This window comes from Gymnoscopelus braueri (genome assembly GCF_963280865.1).
Source record: "Gymnoscopelus braueri genome assembly, chromosome: 10".
Classification (NCBI taxonomy): domain Eukaryota; kingdom Metazoa; phylum Chordata; class Actinopteri; order Myctophiformes; family Myctophidae; genus Gymnoscopelus; species Gymnoscopelus braueri.
The window spans coordinates 31,362,964-31,382,181 of NC_137611.1; the positions used below are offsets into that span (position 1 = coordinate 31,362,964).

Consider the following 19,218-nt stretch of genomic DNA (forward strand, 5'->3'; position numbering starts at 1 on the left):
TCAGCTGTCACTGAAGGCAAGGGAGAAGAAATTAGTCTTTAATAAAGATTTAAAAATAAATATCGACTCACTGAAAGAGAACTACAAGCGAAATGGCTGGCAAAGACGCTTCACATGTGTCGGACTTCACACACTTCAAAGCCGTCACGGCGCTGCAAGGGGATGGATGCTCCACCTCTTTGCTCCCATAGAATGGAAGTGAACAGGGAAGATGACACATCGGACACGTTTGAAGCGCATGTGTGAAAGGGCCCTTAGGCCATTGCAGTCAATGCATCTGACTGTGGTCTGACACCTCAGCATGCGTTGCACATGCCCCCACAGCAGGGGGGCCCCCTGTTGGGGGCACTAATAATGGTGTTCAATTTGGCTGCATATCCAATTATTGTTATCATTAACCTTGATTTATCACTGTACAGTTTGAAGGGTCAACATTCAATCTTTGACCTAAAGAAGAAAGTAGAATCTTAGTTATACAAAGCCAGTAGAAAATGGCCCACTGATGAAATGGGAATAATGGGAAATTAATGCAAGGTGCACTGCACACCATACGTAGAATATCCTGGGGGACTGCAGGGGTTGTAACACCTCCAATAATAATTATAATTGCTCCCCCCTCTCCCCCCCAATAAATTATTATGAGTAGGGGGGCCCACAATAATTCTTGCACGCGGTCCCTTGTGACAGACATACGCCCCTGGGTTGAATGCTGGTTTGTTTAAATTAATCTGGAACACAGCCAGTGGAAAGTGAATTATCACTAATAATAGAAAATAGATAAGGACTGATTTCAGTGATCTGGTCCGTAAAATTCTTCCTGTGTCAATGTACACAAAATGTAATGATATGAAATAAAAAATAAATACAATACAATACAAAGTCAAAGAAGATCATTCAGGCTTCTGCATGAATTCCTTTGAATCTCTTGGGTTCAGGCAAGACGTCTGGACTTAATATTGTGCAATTAAGGATGTGAATGCTACCACCATATACATTTAAGTAATTACTTCAGCATTTCCCCTAAAGCAGGGTGAGCAACCATGTGAACAAAAACTCAACCTATAGGTCTGGTCCAGAAAGGCACAATACTGTAGATCACATCAAATCAAATCAAACTTTATTTATAGAGCACCTTTCACACAACCTTAGTTGACCAAAGTGCTGCACAGGTAAAAGCAAAGCAATACATCAAAACAAAGAAAACATAACATGTACATAGACATAGACATAGTCATAGACACAGAAACGAGATTGTACATTTACATCTATGTACACAGAAGGTATGTTAGATAGGAGTTAAACAGGAATTGTACATTGAGCACTGTGTAGGCTAAAAGCAAACAAAAAACGTAACATTTAAGATGTTGTTAAAAGCCAAAGAGAAAAGGTGAGTTTTAAGTAAGGACTTGAAGTCAGCAGTCAGCAGCGACTGGTCAGCAGACCTCAGAGCTATAGGCGGATTATAGGGCAGATCCACACCTGCATCTGGCTCTTTAGCCCCTGTCACACATTTGCATCAGACAGTGGTGGAAAAAGTACTCATATTTGTTACTTAAAGTACTCAATACTGCAATGTAGAAATAGTACTCTGTCCGGAATTCGAAATGTACTTGAGTGAAACTACAAAAGTATTGGTATTAAATAAATGTGCTTAAAGGGATATTTCACTTTCAAAAAAACTTTTGGTCATTTTATCGTCTACTCAGGCTTTTGTGAACCCCCCAGACCGTTTTTAAGTTGCTTGATTCAGTATTTAGATATTTGATATTCATTTTATCAGACACGCCCCCTTCCTATACAAACCCATTATAACTTAAAACTCAATTTTTAACATGTTAGATTCGTCAAAAACACCCGTCCTTGGTTCTGGTGACTCACCCTGCCCTCCTAATACGCGAAGGGGCCGTGTTTTTTCGATAACTTTTTTCATTTATTTTTAATATTTTTTTGGGAAAATGAAAAAAATTTAATACATAAGAAAAAATATATAAAATAAATGAAAAAAGTAATTGAAAAAACACGGCCCCCTCACGTATTAGGAGGGCAGGGTGAGTCAGCAGAACCAAGGACGGGTGTTTTTGATGAATTATAATGGGTTTGTATAGGAAGGGGGCGTGTCTGATAAAATGATGATCAAATATCTAAATACTAAATCAAGCAACTTAAAAATGGTCTGGGGGGCTCACAAAAGCCTGAGTAGACGATAAAATGAGCAAAAGTTTTTTTGAAAGTGAAATACCCCTTTAAAGTATACCTAAAGTAGAAAGTACTCATTATGCAGAATGTCCCATTTCACGAGTTTTCAATTCCATGGTAGGACCTGAAGTCATAGAGTTAAAAATAATAGAGGGCACCGGAAATCCCCTCCTATTCACTTGTATGGAGTTGCTCACCCAGCACATACTCCCTTTTCACCCCTTCTTCCGGGTTGGTAAAAGTGACGGGCGGGGCCTATGTGGGGCCTATGTGTCGGGTTCAACATCAACGAACCTTGACGGTGTGCCAACCAATAGGACAGAAGCACTGTGTGTTGAACAGCCATTTCACCTCTACGCTGGGCAAGACCTAGCCGGTTGAGTGTCTAAACGGAAGTACCAGAATTTGGCGGAAGTACCGCCCAAGGAAATGACGTTGGCGCTTTACAAATCTGTTTACATTCTCTGTGAATGAAACAAGTGTTGTGATTGGTCGAAAAATATTGTTTCCGGGGGAAATACGTATTGAAGTCCCGCCCCTATAGACACTCGCTGCATTAGGTCGTGACCAGGCTTTACTCTTCGCAAATGAGTAAGGCTGGGAACGAGGCTATTTCACCTGTAGTTTTCTTTCAGTGAGTTGAGAGCTTGCAGAGCTTCCTGAAAAGTAATCGTTTTGGACATACAAGGTTTCCACCCAACAGCGATGATATAGAGTATACGTGTAAAAATTCCATTACAACTGGGAAAGAATCTGTGTCATTTTAGATTTTAACCACGTTAACCATTATTTTATACTTTGGCTATTCAAAAATAGTATATATATAAGCTCACAGAGCGTCACTTCATGCCACACTGCGAGCTTGTAGATCTGCTACTTTTGAAAAATCTTGAAAATTCATGCAATTCTTTGAATATATATTTTAAAGCGAACATCTTTAACTCAGATCTTTGCTTCTGGGGGTCCCTGGATCCAAATAGTTTGAGATGGGGGTCCGTGGCCAAATACATATAATGTTGGGGGTCCACTTTGACATGAAAACATTTGAGAACCACTGATATAGCAACATAAGTTTTTCAGCAAAAGGTTAGGATTTAGAAGACATTTTCAACGGCCCCGGGTCTTAATGGGATAAGCATTATAGGCACTTAACAGTGTTTTTGATTTACAGTGTTGGTAGCTACAGCGGACAAAATAACCTACAGGAATGTGATCCTCAAATAGAAACATTCCCCGCAGGCAGCATGAAGGGGAGGCAGTCTAAATTGGTTGTCTCAGCAGTTAGTAGTGCTCTTGGCTGCAGTGCTTGGTAGGTGGGTAGGTAAATAGGGGGAGGAGAGAGCGCAAGGGAGCACAGCCTGGGCCTGGCAGATGGGCAGCAGACCACCGGCCCAGCATCTCAGACACACAAACAGGACCCAGAGGGATGGGGGGGGGGTAGAGAGAGAGAGAGAGAAGAGAGAGAGAGAGAGAGAGAGAGAGAGAGAGAGAGAGAGAGAGAGAGAGAGAGAGAGAGAGAGAGAGAGAGAGAGAGAGAGAGAGAGAGAGAGAAAGAGAGAAAGAGAAGGAATATGTAGAGACGTTCACCTTTGTTCTGCATTAAAACATCTCACAATGCTACAGCATAAAATACACACACACACACACACACACACACACACACACACACACACACACACACACACACACACACACACACACACACACACACACACACACACACACACACACACACACACACACGCGCGCTCTTCAGACACAAATGCACTCACTGACACAGAGCAAACTTTATGGAGAAGGTGAAACGGAATGGGAACAAGTGATGAGAAGAAATGGCAAGAACAGTAAAAGACAGGGACAAAAAGAGGAAAATAGCGGAATGATGTATTACGGAGTAGTTAGAGTTAAATGATACCGATTACAGAGAAAGAAGATGGAGAGAGGGGACCAGGATAAATATACCTGTATAGAATTGCTATAGGCGATATGGAGTGAGTGAAATGTCCACAGTTTGAATCCTCACATAAACAAATTCACTTACTCATTATCGTCAAGAATAGACATGGGATGTTCTCCAGTGGGCCTTCTATCCCTAGCCAATCAGACAGGTAGTGTACCAGGGTTTGGTCACTGTTGTGAACTACTTAATAGACCCTTGCACTATTAACGACAAGTTCCACATTTTATATGAGTCATGTGCATCTGGTATCATAGGTGTCAGTGTCCTAATAAAACAGTGACCGTGGCCATGGAATCTCAAGATGGCAGATGAGAGTACATCAGAAACAGTTGACAGACATTATAGTGGCATAAGTGAATTGAATGTTTTCACACGGAGATGACCACACTTGGGCTGAAAATTGTGAGAGGTGTACTTGGAGCATAACATGCTGGTCCTACGCCTCATCTTTGTTTTTGTTTTGTTCAGTTTTTTTTAGATTCAACCACAGTGGCAAGTATTTATTTACTGATGGTTATCTCTCCTGTCCTTGGAGGAGGTTGGTATGTGGACAGGGGCCATTGCTCAGAGGCACTGAAAGGAAACAGTGTGTGTGCTGAGAGGGGGGTAAAATAATGGATATCGAGGGGGAGAAAGAAGAGAAGGAGAGAGGAAGGGCAGACATGGGGTAAAGGGGTACAAAGCAAATAACTGGGGAGAGGCACAGGGTATACTGTATGGGAGATGGAAGCGAGGACTACAGTATAGAACGAGGGAAAAGAGCCAAACAGATAGAAGAGAAAGGTCAGGGAAGGAAGGAAAAGAAGGAAAAGAAAGAAGGAAAGAAAGAAAAGCAAGCCTGGCAGGGGTATATAGGGGAGGATGGAGGATGCTGGGACCCACTCCGGCCTGTCTGTTGTTCTGAGTCAATTGAAGGGCTTTTTCCATCAACTGCCAAGCATCCTGTAGTGAGAAACCTGCTGACGGCGCTAAGATCCACCCAGTCGGGTCAAAGTGGCCTCTGCGTGCGTTCCTGCCTTCAGTGTCTGGAGCTGTTAAGGACTGACACCAAGGTTGACGTCTGATACGATCAGGGAGCAATCTACTGTGAAAACACAGCTCTTTAACCCCCAAAGCTACAACCGGCTCTTGTTGCAATGCACGACGGACAACAGGGATTGGATGGGGAAATGAAGTCAAAACGCATAAAAATAAATAAATTCTGCTTGGTCTACCACGCATACAGGCCTACATTATGGCGAGATTTGCTGTTGGGAAAGCAGCTATTCAGCTACCTCACTTCTCACAGGAATAAAAAAGTCTTGGTTATTGGCTAATGGCCAACAAACTGTAAACAAATAAAGAAATGAATGCACCAAAAATGCAGTTTGTCTTGTTTCTGCAAAGGTTATAAGGCTGTTGAAAAGCAACAATTCTCAAATTAAACCTTTTGTGCTGCGCTTTTCAGTTTGTGTTTAAGATAGGCCTACAGTGTACATAATTCACTTCACATCTGCTTTCTTTAGGTAGGCTATAACACTGCATACATAGAAAGACAGTAGGCTACTGAACTTGCTATATATGAGGTGTATGTTACACAACTGTGTAATATCTGCTGCATCCATAGGCCTCGTGTCGTTTTGGTGATGTTTTTCCTCAATTTAGTAAATGGCACCACCTTCTGGTTATTCTGGCACTTTAACATTAACTGTTGGCTGTTCTGGCATTTTAACTTTAACTGCTGGTTGTATTAGTGCCTCTGATATCTATACCCTATATGTACTGTATATCAAATATTATTTGATCACGCACAATGGTCTTGAAAGACCAAAATGTCACGTGCCATAGAAACCATAATCACCATAATAACCATTTGGTAGAAATCTAGCTGTCATTCTAGGAGTGTCTCGATGGCTCACCTGGTAGAGGCTGAGCGCATACCAGGCATAGAGGGTGGATTCACACCAGGGACTCGGATCCAGACCCGGATCCACTTGGGAAAGGTGGTCTGGAGTAGGCCTACTCGGGTACGCTTACGCTACGCATCAGGTGTGAAACCCAAGTGTACCAAAACACAGAAGCATACATACAGCTATTTGACCCCCGGCCCCTATACTATACAGTACGTCCCTCCCTCACAAGTGTACTTGGTTCCATAAAAACAGCACTCACTATAGAGACAGACAGACAGACAGACAGACAGACAGACAGATTAATTGATTACAAGACAAGACGATTACAAATATATTTCAAAATGTGTGCTTATTAACCTTAACGTAACTCATCTCTGGGTGTAATCAGCATCTATATCACGTTCTTTTTGGGGGAAAATATTCAAATTTAAGAAAGGCCTGCTCAATATGCTACTGGTATGCCTGGAAGATTGGCCTTCAGGCAATTTGAATGAGTCTCAGCTAAATCTCAAAAATCTATAAATAAACGCTGTGGCCTTTTCGACCACTAGAGGCTCTACTTGCACCACAATTTGAATAGCCAGGAGTGCAGAATGTGTTTGACCATGATGCATTTTGAGTCTAAACCAGTGGTTTTCATCTGCTTTTGCTTTGGATCAAATCTCGATTTTCATGCCATGACCCATTATGTTCTAGATAACACAATCTATCTACTGTACGTTGTTCATAGACTGTGATCCTGCGAGAGCCTCCTTCAACCAACTTTTGGGTTCCCACTTGCCCTTCAAAAGGCACCTGTCTAAATTATCATTTGCACAGAGTACTATATTTCGTGTATGAACTGTGTATGAAAAATTGCATTTAAAGGGGGCAGCATTTTGTGAAGTTTGCTTTTTGTTGACCTCTGTCACCAATACTATACACAGTAAGTGTAAGTGTACAAATGGATTTTAATGTGCATTTGTGCATGTGTCAAAACCAGACGAATTTCCCACCTTGATAACAAGTTGGTTGCGGGAAGCAGCCTTGCATTGGAAACGTTCCCTTAATAACCTGGCCACTGCCCATACCATACCTAAGACAAACGTAATGCTGAAAATAGTAGCACACTCCACAAATCAAGCAGAATACTCACAGATTACATTCTTTGCATTTTAATTTATTGATGGCACACATTTTGTGAGACACTGGTGTTTGCCAGTCATATCTTCATCAGAGCACGTCACAATGTGAGTCTACTATGCCATCTTGGTGGGATGTGCTACCTTTTATGTGAGTACTTTGAATGTGATGATTTTGGCAATACACTCTTTGTTGAGGTTTTCTCTCTCTCTCTGAAAGGCACTCTATTCCTCTCTCGGGATGGAATGGTGACACCGGGCACTTGAGCAAGAGCACTGGGATAAGGTTGTTACATGGCAATTCAGAGGCTATAGGCCAGGAGTTTTCAACATTTCATGTCAAAAACTCCCACATTGACTATGATTGGACCATACATCCCCATTTCTATATCTTTTACCTGATATGTGTGCCTACGTTTATATCTATTAATGGTTCATACTTGCTATGCTAACCCGACCAGTCCAAGTGCAGATGGCCAGTGTGTGTGTGTGTGTGTGTGTGTGTGTGTGTGTGTGTGTGTGTGTGTGTGTAGGTTTATGTATGTGTGTGTATGTATGTACTGTATGTATTTGTATGTACTGCATGTATTGTGTGTGTGTGTGTGTGTGTGTGTGTGTGTGTGTGTGTGTGTGTGTGTGTGTGTGTGTGTAATGTTTCTTAAAATATTGTTACATTGCTACTTTTTTGTTTCTGTCAACTCTTACCTGTATCTGTGTTTCATGCCTACTGCGGTGCTGATATGACAGCTGAATTTCCCTCTGAATCAATAACAATTGATCCGTCTATCTTTATATCATCTGTCTGTCTGTCTGTCTGTCTGTCTGTCTGTCTGTCTGTCTGTCATAATTCTACATGAGAACTAGATTCATAGTAGTGACACTGAAACATTGTTTGTATAGTCATAAATGTTTTTGCATTATACTACAGTAAGTGAACAGAATTATAGTTAAATTAAACTACTCTTCATTTGGCTGCATTGGGACCCCCTCAAACCCCCTCAAGGCCCCCTGGGGGTCTCCAGGCCATCCCTTTGAAAACCACTGCTATAGGCTATGAAGTACCACGTTCAAACTGCTCTGACAACAAAGTATGACAGTTGCTACAATACTTCCATACAACCAACGTTGCTTGTCAGTGTAATCCAATGACGCGAGAAACGCTACAACGTTTTATATGCCTCGAGACAGTATTATAAAGCATTTAGGGAGAATTGAAAAGTGGGCTCTATGCCTGGTACAGTAGCTCTCATACCAAAATGACACAATGACTGCTAAATATTTCCTAAGACCACTTAGTAGATTGAGGGCGAGTTTCAATGTATAAAAAATATAATTTATTGACATTATACTCTATATCCATCCATGAAAATATAAGGCCCTAACAATCAGTTATAACTATCACATTTGCTCTGCATTCATTCAGTAGACATGAATCATTCACAGGGTTTTTAGTCGCTTTAGCGCTCAAAAATATTACATCTTTTATATACCACCAGGCCACTATAAAATGAACACGTTCTGCCTTTCTGTAAAGCATACAGAAGAGAATAAATAAAGAAATATAAATTTATGACAATTTATGATATACAAGCTATACTGTATCTTATAGGCTATTCGTCGTCAATACAATGTCCATTGGAGAATGAGGGCTTCAGTGTCTGAAAATGAAAACAACATTTTAAACGGCTTCTTTCCTGGCCAGACCCAGTCCCAGATACACATTTTCTGAGTTTTAACCCTATCGTGACCATAGCAAAGTTCAATATCAGACTTTCTCCTTTCTCGGACAGATAGATGAATAGTTCCTGAATCTGGACTCAACTTTGTGACATCCCAAGCGGATGGAAGGACCCGCTGTCCAAAAGCCAGGTTCCCATCCCATAAAGAAGGTCGGAGTACCAGTGCAGCCCATCGCCCTGATGCTCACTCCCGAAATCCCTCACAGTCCCCAGCAGCGATGTGAATGTGCGTCCCAGACGCACCGGGGCGAAGGCCCAGTGTGCTAAAGCGTGGTTCTCCACCACTGCGTAACAAGACGCCAATACCCGGTCCACAATGACAGTTCCGTGCGCCGTGACTGGAGCGTAAGAGCCTTCATGTTCCTCCACGTAAATCCGTCTCACGGTAACGGCCATCAAGCGGTCCATGCCGGCATCGTCGTCCAGAACCAGGACCTTCTGTCCTGGCGTCACGTTACTGGCAAACACGGCTCTTGTGTCGCCCCCGTCGGTGCCGTTGTCACTTGTGATGAAAACAAGGTGAGCGGCTGTCAGGGTCAGTTTTCTACGCGGCTCGTCGGTTTCCAACACGTAAAACTCTCGCCTGGTTCCGACGTCGCGGTCCATGAACAATATAAAGTCGCTGGGGATGATGTTTCCTCTCCGGTCGGCAGCCAGGACCTTGTCCCCCAGCTGGAGGTCCTTCATGGGTTTGGTCCTGCCGTCTGCGAGGATCACCAAGGACGAACCGGGGAAACAACCTCCCGATTTGGCCGCCACTGAGTTCTCTGTAAGGACGGCCAGAAAATCACAATAACAATTAAAGAAGTGTCATGGGGAAAGAAATTGTATGAAGACTATTGAGGGTAGTACAAAACATTGGTGGTGTATAATGACGTTGCATCATCCAAAGTAGCCTGCAATCAAGATTTCATAGATCAAAAAGTTAGGCCTCATATTTTACTATAGTCCCACCTACCTACTGTAATCTATTTGCCTATCATTAGGTTATTATTAGTGTTATTATTTTGTTATTTTATAGGCTCTATCATCATCATCATCATCAGGAGCAGCAGCAGCACCATCACTACTACTACTACTACTATCATCATCTCCTTTATCATCAGTAGAGTAGATGGCCTCTAGTAGCCTCCAGTGGTGGAAAAAGAACTGAAATTATTTACTTAAAGTATCAATACCACAATCAAGACATACTCAGTTACCAGTTACTCAGTTTTTAAAATTTACTTGAGTAAAAGCACAAAAGTATTGGCATCAAAATATACTTAAAGTACCAAAAGTACTCATTATTCAGAATGTCAATATGTATACAAATCTTTTGAAAATAGCTGATCTACAAGCTTGTAGATCGGCTATTTTCAAATAGTCGAAGTATATATTAGGGTAAAGTGGTTAATACATGTTTTGTAATCTACAAAGTAACTAAGGTTTTCAAGTTTTTGTTGTGGATTAAAAGTACAATATTTGTCTCTGAGAGGTAGTGGAGTAGAAGTATTGAAAATTGGAAATACTCCAGTAAAGTAAAAAAAATACCTCAAAATTGTGCTTAAGTACAGTACTTGAGTACATGTACTAAGTTACTTTCCACCACTGGTAGCCTCCATAGCTACAGTATAGCCTAATCAGCTGACCTAGAAGCCATTTCGGTACGGCGCCATAGGACAATAATGACCTGCTTTCACGGAGCAGTGGATGTGGGCTTTGGACTCGTAGTACACCCAGTCGAACCCCGCCTCCACGGCGAGCCTCGACAGCATGCCATATTTGGTCTTGTCCCGGTCTGAGGTGGTGATGTCCACCGCCCTGCCCTCGTAGTGGAGGGACTCCTCCGAGTGGTGACCGTCTTCGTCCCAGCCCTCCGTGACCCGGAGCTTGACCCCCGGCCAGTGATTCATGACTGAAATAGCCAAAGAGTTCAGTTTCTCCTTGCACCGCTGAAAGAGGGGGGAGAGACACGTCACATTCAGACAACCCCCATAGACTGATAATCACCATATATTGGGCTATATAATGGGTCTGATTCATCCTCTGATTTAAAATAGTTTATTAAAATAAGTTATCAACCGGAGTTCATGTTTTGATTGTTTAATTCGATTCAGTCCCATTCAATCCCAAGAAACGTGTTAGGCCTACAAAACTAGTTTGTTCTTAACTATAACTCCTCTGTTCCGTTTTCCAGAAAGTGGAAAAGTTAAATTTGTAGGCTTACAGGTAACCTTGCAGGTTCCATGTCATACAGATGGCTAATACATTTTTCCCCAAAACTCAATGTCAAAATTGGTAACATGAAAAGGTAACCGGAACGCTCGGTACAGCAACCAGTTGGACCCTTTTTTTTCTGCGGAACGCTCGGTACAAGCGGCCCGCTTGGTGAGAACAGTCGGTATCAGCAAGGCGGAACACTCAGCCCGCTTGGTGAGAACAGACTACAGCCCCTTATATTTAGTTAGACAAAAACAGTTAAAACAACGGAGGCGTGCCGCCTGAAGCAGACTTGAGCCACGAGAGGCAAGTCCGCTTCAGACGACTCAGCGCCGGTCGACTTACACCCCCATAGGAACAGAATCGTAAATCATTGTGTGTGTCCACCCCCAGTCTCGGTACCCCCGAGACGTCAAACATGGCCGCATAGGATCTGTCCAGAAATAACTGGTGTGTCTGACCGGGTCCGACCGTTCCGAGGTCGCCAGATTTGTAGGTCTGACCGTTCCAAGGTCGCCGGATTTGACCGTGACCGGGTCCGATAGGTTGTTGTACCGAGCGCTCTTGTATTCCATGAAAGTAGGCGTACATAAGAAAATGTTTGAAAATAATGTTCAATTTGTTAAATAAATCAAGGCCAAAGTAGGCCAATATGGACTGATTGGATATACTGACTTAATCACAAATATGCTGTAGCACTGACATAACAGATTAGGCCTATGTATCTTAATTGGAGTATTCTGTTAACAAAATGTAATTGGACAAGGCTTATTGTACAGGAATAGACTAGCCCCAAACAACACTACATACTGTAATTAAAGGTGCTGTAAGTGTTTTTTTGTTGTTAAAATATAAGTGTTAATTAGCTCTATATTCTGATAGTTAATACTTAATATAGAGTGTTTGTTCAGTAACAGGGTCTCCCTGTGTCTTCAGCTCTTTAGTAAACATAAAGTACAATTTCAGGACAGAATACCAATCAGGAGAGATGACTCATAAAGGATAAACAAGTGAAATTGGAACTCACAATCAAATTGAAGCTGATAAGTGGGACTCTTTCCTGATTGGAAGAAATTGGCAACCCACCTGAATTTTTTTTTCCTGTTTACTAAAGAGCTGGAGGGATGGGAGACCCCTGTTAACTAATCAAACACTTCAGTGTTTACTTTTTAACTAAAAAACATCTTGTTTTCACCTTAAACAAATATCACTAGAGCACTTTTCATTGATAAGCATTAGTATTATTATTATCAATAAAAACTCAATTAATAATAATAATAATAATAATAACAATAATAATAATAATAATAAAATAATGTATTAATTTGTATTTTGTGAAGATTACCCCTATCAAATTCAGTCGCATAGACCTATGGCCTATGTGAAAAGTTACAGTAGGAAATGTAGGCCATAAAATAAAAAGCAAAAAGCAAATATCTAAATAGGCTAAAACAGGTAGATAATCTGTGAACATGTAAAAAATATATAGGCTAAAATACTTGTTAAACTAAGTTAAGTCAATCTGATCAAGATTAAAAAGGCTGTTGTTAGGCTACAGAAAACTGATATTTGCCCTATAACCTCTCTCAATTTCCTCTCTCACATAATAGCATCGAGAAACACAATGGACTGAACTTCAGAATAGGCGATGTGACGGTCACTCGACTTTGATCGGAGCAGCAGATGCGTGTAAAATGGGATCAATAGACATAGATAGGAGTGCATGCATGACTTGAGATCGAGGGCACCGCAGCAGGGACAGACTCTTGTGCGTCTTGCGCGCACACAAATCTTCAGTGTTAATTTGTCGATGTGTAAACTTCCAGAGTAACGTAACCAAAATGATCCTTACGGGTGAATTTAGTTAAATCAGTAGTAATCTTGACAACATGCACAAACGTTCTCTTGTGAGGGTGTATACCGCGCACTTACGCTATGCGTAAAGAAAGCCGTAGACGAGGACGCGCACATATATGACAAAGTTATCACCCGGCTATATCCAATAGAAAGCGACCCTTTAAGAAGCGGCCATGCGCCCCCCATACAGCCATCGATCTGTTAATGAACGTCTCAATTTATCATGCTCTGGTTGAGCCAACTGGAGACGCAGGAGCCCCGCATCCTCACGGTTCACTGGCATAAGAAAGAGACCCATCCACTGCTTTATGTCGCTTCCAATCCAACTGTCATTCATCACTTCTCTACACTCAAATCACCACCAAAAAAACAAAAATAAATAACACAATCATTAGGTTTAAACCCTATAATAGTCTGTAAGTAACAGACTTGCACTTTACTTGTGTCATGAGTCTGTCCGCGTTCGTGTTCTCCTCGTCTTTGAAGATAATGTCGGGGTTATAGTTGGGCGCCAGGTCCTTGAATCTCTCCGAGGTCCGGGTGATCTTGCCCTCGTACTTGCCGCTGGCGCCCAGCGTCTTCTCCGCCACGTTGGGGATGAACTGCTTGAGCGCCAGCGGGGTGAGCTTCTTGGGGTGCCGCCGCTTCCCTCCGAAGCCCCGGCCCGGCCCGCACGCAGAGCCCAGGGATGCGAGGAGCAGACAGACTGTGCAACACAGCGCGACTCTCCTCAGCATCACCACCACCGCACTGCTGCTGCTGCTGCTGCTGCTGCTGCCCGTCCGACCCATTCTATACGGATGATATCGTTGCGTTGCAGGTCCTCCTGTTGCAGGTGTTTCTATCCCTCGGTGTTCCCTCCGCCAGGGTTCCTCTGATCGGCTCTTCTTTGATTGATTGATTGATTGATTTTTTTTTTTTTTTTAAGAACTCGATTAGGGTCCTACGGTGCGACCGCGGTGGTTGCCATAACTAACTAAGTCAGTCTCTCTCTCTCTCTCTCTCTCTCTCTCTCTCTCTCTCTCTCTCTCTCTCTCTCTCTCTCTCTCTCTCCCCCCCCCCTCTCTCTCTCTCTGAATCGCCCTAAGCGCATGTCTGGGCAATAACCTAGTAGGCTATTTGCCTCAGTACACATGCATCTGTAGCCTATACCCTATCCCTATGCATAGGTTATCCATGATGTGTGTCTGACAGACAGACAGAAGGACTGAATGATTGGTATGCGTGCTCTACAGCTCAAAAGGGTTCATACAAGGTCAGAACTTCCAGATAGCTCACATTTTTGGCTAAATAAAATAAAATAAAATAAATTGACCAAATAAACACATGGTAGACAAACACAGGAGGATGACTGCAAACCATTGTCCAACTTGTCTGTCTGCCCTTCTCTCACTGTTTAGTTTTTAAAAACAAAATACTGGTAATTGTACATACATTCTGGTAATAGGCTACTGTTCAGGTCATCATGAGCCAGATTTGAATCTATTATGTCAAATATTAGGTATCTGATCCTGTCTCTTTCACAAGAGAACTGTCAGTAAATTGCAAAGTAATTTGCAATTTAGTTCAGTACAATGAGAATAAATCAAAACAAAGGCAAATCTGCAGCAACAGTCAAAGATGTTTTCAAAAGCCAATTGTCAGTTGAAGTTGGACTCTGCCTGCTGACATTTGCTTTGGATCGGTTTGCATTGGTTCCTGAGAAATGGTACCAACGTGAAGAAAAGCTCACCTGTACGCAACATTGCAGAGGCTGACCCTTCAAAGTAAACATGCACACTCAAGATGGGATTTGAAAAATAAATAAAAATCTCGCTCTCCTGTTTTATTTTCACATGACCAGATTATCATTATATATTTGTCACTGTTGTATTTTTCTTTTCAGAGGATGTAACGTGTAATGGATAGATTTTTGCATTACTGTGTACACATAATGCTATATTTCTGGCTAATGTTCCTTATTGTTCCATCTACTTACTGTTGAGGGAACCAGAGATAAGCTTATAAGAATATAGTTTTGAGAGTTCCTCCTTTGAGGTGAGCCGCCTATATCGAAAACCATTGGATCGATCAGTGCCAAATCTCTTTTGCATACTGCCAGTAAGCCAAAAAGTTTTCATTTCCAAATATCTTTCACATACGTTTTGTACTTTTTGAAATATAACATTTTGTATAACTGAAGTCAATAGAGAAAACTCCATATTTGCATATGAAGTCACCGTGTCAATATGACGTCATCATTAAGATGTCCAAGACACTGTGTCCACATACACTATTCTCACTCCACACAGACCTAGGATTATGATCTACTGCAGTGCTTCTCAACCTGTGGGTCTACATGATTGGGGGGGTCCCCATATGACAGCGAAGTCAAACTTTAAGTACTTTTAATACCTTTTTAAAAAGACCAGTACTGCATCAAAAGTAATCAACAAACTATAAAATAAAAACTGGTCAAACATTGGCCAAATTGTCAAATAATAAAATAAGAAAGAAGCAAACATTTTGAAAATAGCCGATCTACAAGCTCACAACGCATTGCGTTGTGAGCTTGTCTTAATAACCTGCTATCTAACTTTTAGCATTGTGGTCAAGACAAAACAAGCCTAGTGGGCCCCTTCAAGGACCCCTGGGGGTCCCCGGACTCCACTTTGAGAACCACTGCTATAGATAATGCCATCATCTTTGTCAAAGTCAAGGTTCTCCATTACCCAGACACAAGCCAGCAGCTCAACAACATAGTCATACAGTATTTGTGGCTACAGTGTGTTGTGTACCCTCAGTGAACCCACAAATCAAATCTGTTGCAGATCTACCACTGATCAACATCAATCACGACTACTTCTGGTACACTGACTGGACCCCAGCAATTGTGTACTCACTCCTTTACCATGGGTTGTGATTATCATACATGATGTTATATACTGCCACCTACAGCAGGGGTTCCCAAAGTTGGGGTCGCGGGACACTGACGGTGGGGTCGCAAATTATTATATATATTTTTTTATTCAACAGAATGGATGAAATACAATCTAAAAAATGATTACAAATAGTACATTTGACCATTTTAATACATTACAAATGTGCACCGGACGTGCAAGTTCATGTGCATAAATTAACTCCAGGGTTAGGTGGGATCGCGTGACCTACAGAATGACTCAATATCAAGCTGAGTCTTCTTACTTCACAGATTCATCATGTTTGATTCTGTTGTTTTGAAGATGGCCTACGATGGCCAATGGGCCCTTTTGACTACATTGCTGTTGAGGAAAGCTTGGAGTGCAAGATTTTCACTGCCTGCAACATCTCTACCAACCAACTGTATTGTATGTGCATGTGACAAACACTGTGAACCTTATTACTGCAGTCTAGCGTTAGTCAGTGCAGTAGTAGTAGTAGGTCAGAGTGGCTTATTGTCAGTATCAGCCAAGAGCGAGAGTGTCTATCCCCTCCCCTTTTCAGAGTGTTAGACCCCAGGGACATAGATTGCTGAGGTGGAGTACAACACCTACCATAAGCTCCCAGTACTCTTAGTTACCCACCCAGTTAGTTACTCACCCAAGCAGTGCTACTCATATGCTGAGTTGATGATGCCCAGGATCAAACCCAGAACCTTATGGTTCAAAGGCGAGTGCTCTACTGACTGAGCTACATGGACACCTGTGTCCTGTGTCAGTCTAGTGCGATCTCATTTCTGTTCTGAGTGCACTCACAGCCTTCGAGTGAAGTACAGTTGTCACAGCCATGACTACTCAAGACTTGATTGATTGTCCTTTTTATTGACAAAAATGCATGCATCATTATATAATTGTACATACTACTGCAAGATCATAATCAGCTTAAAGCCTGATACATGCTTCAAAATAGTCCATCCAACGTCCAAACTTAACTCGGCTGGCCTGTTCACAAAAACTTCGGACAGCAAATTGATGGCTAGGACACTGTGTGTGATTACAGCAAATACAGCATGTGCACGCACGCACGCACACACACACACACACACACAGTAGAAAAACTATAGGATGAAGATCACTGGATGATGACATATAGGACTGTCTTCAGCTGACCCCGACCAGTAGCTTGCTTGTTTGTTAGAGCCGAGGCAGAGATACACCTTGCGGTCAGTGACTTGACCGTAACAGTGACGCTGTACTTTAAGAATGAAAGGATGGTCGTCCCCCCATGTGAAATATGACAGTGGAGGCTGAAGCAGCTAGATGTCACAACAAACACTGCTGCCCCATCTATCAGTTACAGCCATGACACTCCTGGTTGGGCGTGCCACACAGAACAGTACAGTCAACACAGGATCCATGAATCACCGCTGACCTGAGAGACGAGGTGTTGCTGAGGGAAAGATAAGTATTTCACTGTGATACGACCACAGAAATTGGTCGGGGTCACCTCATCAGGTCCAATGGACTCTACAGGTCCACTACATTTGCCTCATACTCCAATTAACAAAAAAAATACAGCAGCAGCAGCAGGAATGAATTGTTAAAATGTTGGGATTAGAATTAGCATTTCTTATAATCCTGATCCCCAAACTATGTTAAGAGTCTTAGGTGTCTTAGGAACTCAGGATACTCAGGCTGGTAGTAGTGCTTGCCAATAGGCACAGGCACTTTGAGGCCCCAGGTCTGTACTGACGTGTAAAAACACACAGGACAAAGGTCACTGTGGAGACGTGAGGAGAGGAGGAGGAACTGGCCTTCGAAACAGTATAACCCTCAATTTAACTCTGAGAGTGGACAAATGTAACCAAATGGACCCCGAAACTCTTGTCAGGTGGAAATGGGCGTGGCTTATATGGGGAGATGCGTCATGAGCCAGGGAATCCAGAGGAAAAACTTTTTTTTCTATTGTTTTATTGTACGACCTGTGGTTCAAGTGTTAAAAGCCAAAATGTGAAGTTATGCCTGTTATAGCAGCACCATTAGGCAGATTCAAAACATTTGGGGCAGAGGTTCTTCCTTGGTCAACTGGGCATGTGCATGCAAAGTTGGACCGATCGGTCCAACGGTGCTAGAGATTAGCTGTTCACAGAATGACGGACGGCTGGACGGAGAGACAGGGGCAAAAACATTGTCTCCGGCCTTCGGCCGTCAGGCCTGGTGGAGACAATGAATCCATCATTATCCACATGAACACTAGCTAAGACTCCCTATACCGGGGGCAAACATTGAGCGAAAATAACCGATTTACAAGCTCATAACTGCCACCTTGTAGCTATTTTCAGCTAAATAGATTTGGTGTTGAGGGGAAAAAGGAGCGGGACTAATAATAATAATAATACATTTTATTTGTAACACACTTTACATTTGAAATAAATCTCAGAGTGCTAGTATAGACCCCTGCGGGACCCGGGTCAATGAAGTACACTACAGTATAGTAGTGTACTGTATGGATTTTAGGTCGTTAACTACTGTATCAAATCTGACATTAATCTGAGAAAATGTTGCCCGTCAGTCATCTCTCAAAGCGCTTGGGATGAATTCTGGACAATGATTGGTTCAGTGCAGGCTTTGACGTAGCTATAGCTCATATTAGTCTTTTGCAACGCACTGTGCTGTAAGTGAGCTGTGGCCGTGTTCCAGTTCACCTTAACAATACTCTAACAGTACTGTAGGTACATCGTTTGGCTCGATGATTGGCACGATATCCAAGACTGCAGCATGCCAAGCAGGTAAATGAACGAGCCATTTCTATCGAATTACCTACGATCAAGTGCAAGTATGGTGTCAGTAGGATTGATATTTTAGATTTGTACATGTACATTGCTAGCCTAGGGCCTATAATAAAGAGGGAGTACCATTTGTCATAAATCTGTGTTCTTTTTTATGTTGGTAAAAGGTTCAACTGCATTTGGCTTTGGCAAATATGTCAGCATTTTCTTATGCAATTATCATATTTTTCACAAATGATGAATGCTTGATTTGCTTTGAAATAAGACAAAAGAAAAAAAGTTCACGTATGCTTCGCTTCTCCCTGCATGGAAGGCTAAGTATAATATGGTTGCACAGTAGCCTCTTCCTGGCTACCTTCAGTGCTTTGGCCACCGTTGGGAACAGGGAACAGAATATCAACCCTTCGACTTCCACAGTGACCTCACAGCTCAAACGCAAGCTATGAAACTTGTTTTAGGACAACACAACCCCACGACCACAAAGGTGGACTATGGGTAACAAGGAAACATTATACTCTAAGGAAAGGCATATCAGGTCATGAATTAATGAAAAAGTAGGACACAC

At 42.2% G+C, this 19,218-nt stretch overlaps 1 protein-coding gene across 1 annotated transcript; it reads right to left on the reverse strand.

The window, feature by feature from the left end:
• Window positions 1-8,496: 8,496 nt before the first annotated feature.
• Window positions 8,497-13,758, reverse strand: shhb (sonic hedgehog signaling molecule b; the record flags this gene model as incomplete). Its single annotated transcript, XM_080439846.1, has 3 exons — window positions 8,497-9,675; window positions 10,581-10,842; window positions 13,408-13,758. The coding sequence occupies 3 exons, from the start codon at window positions 13,756-13,758 to the stop codon at window positions 8,987-8,989; spliced, it is 1,302 nt and encodes a 433-aa protein (XP_080295972.1). The 3' UTR covers window positions 8,497-8,986.
• Window positions 13,759-19,218: the final 5,460 nt, after the last annotated feature.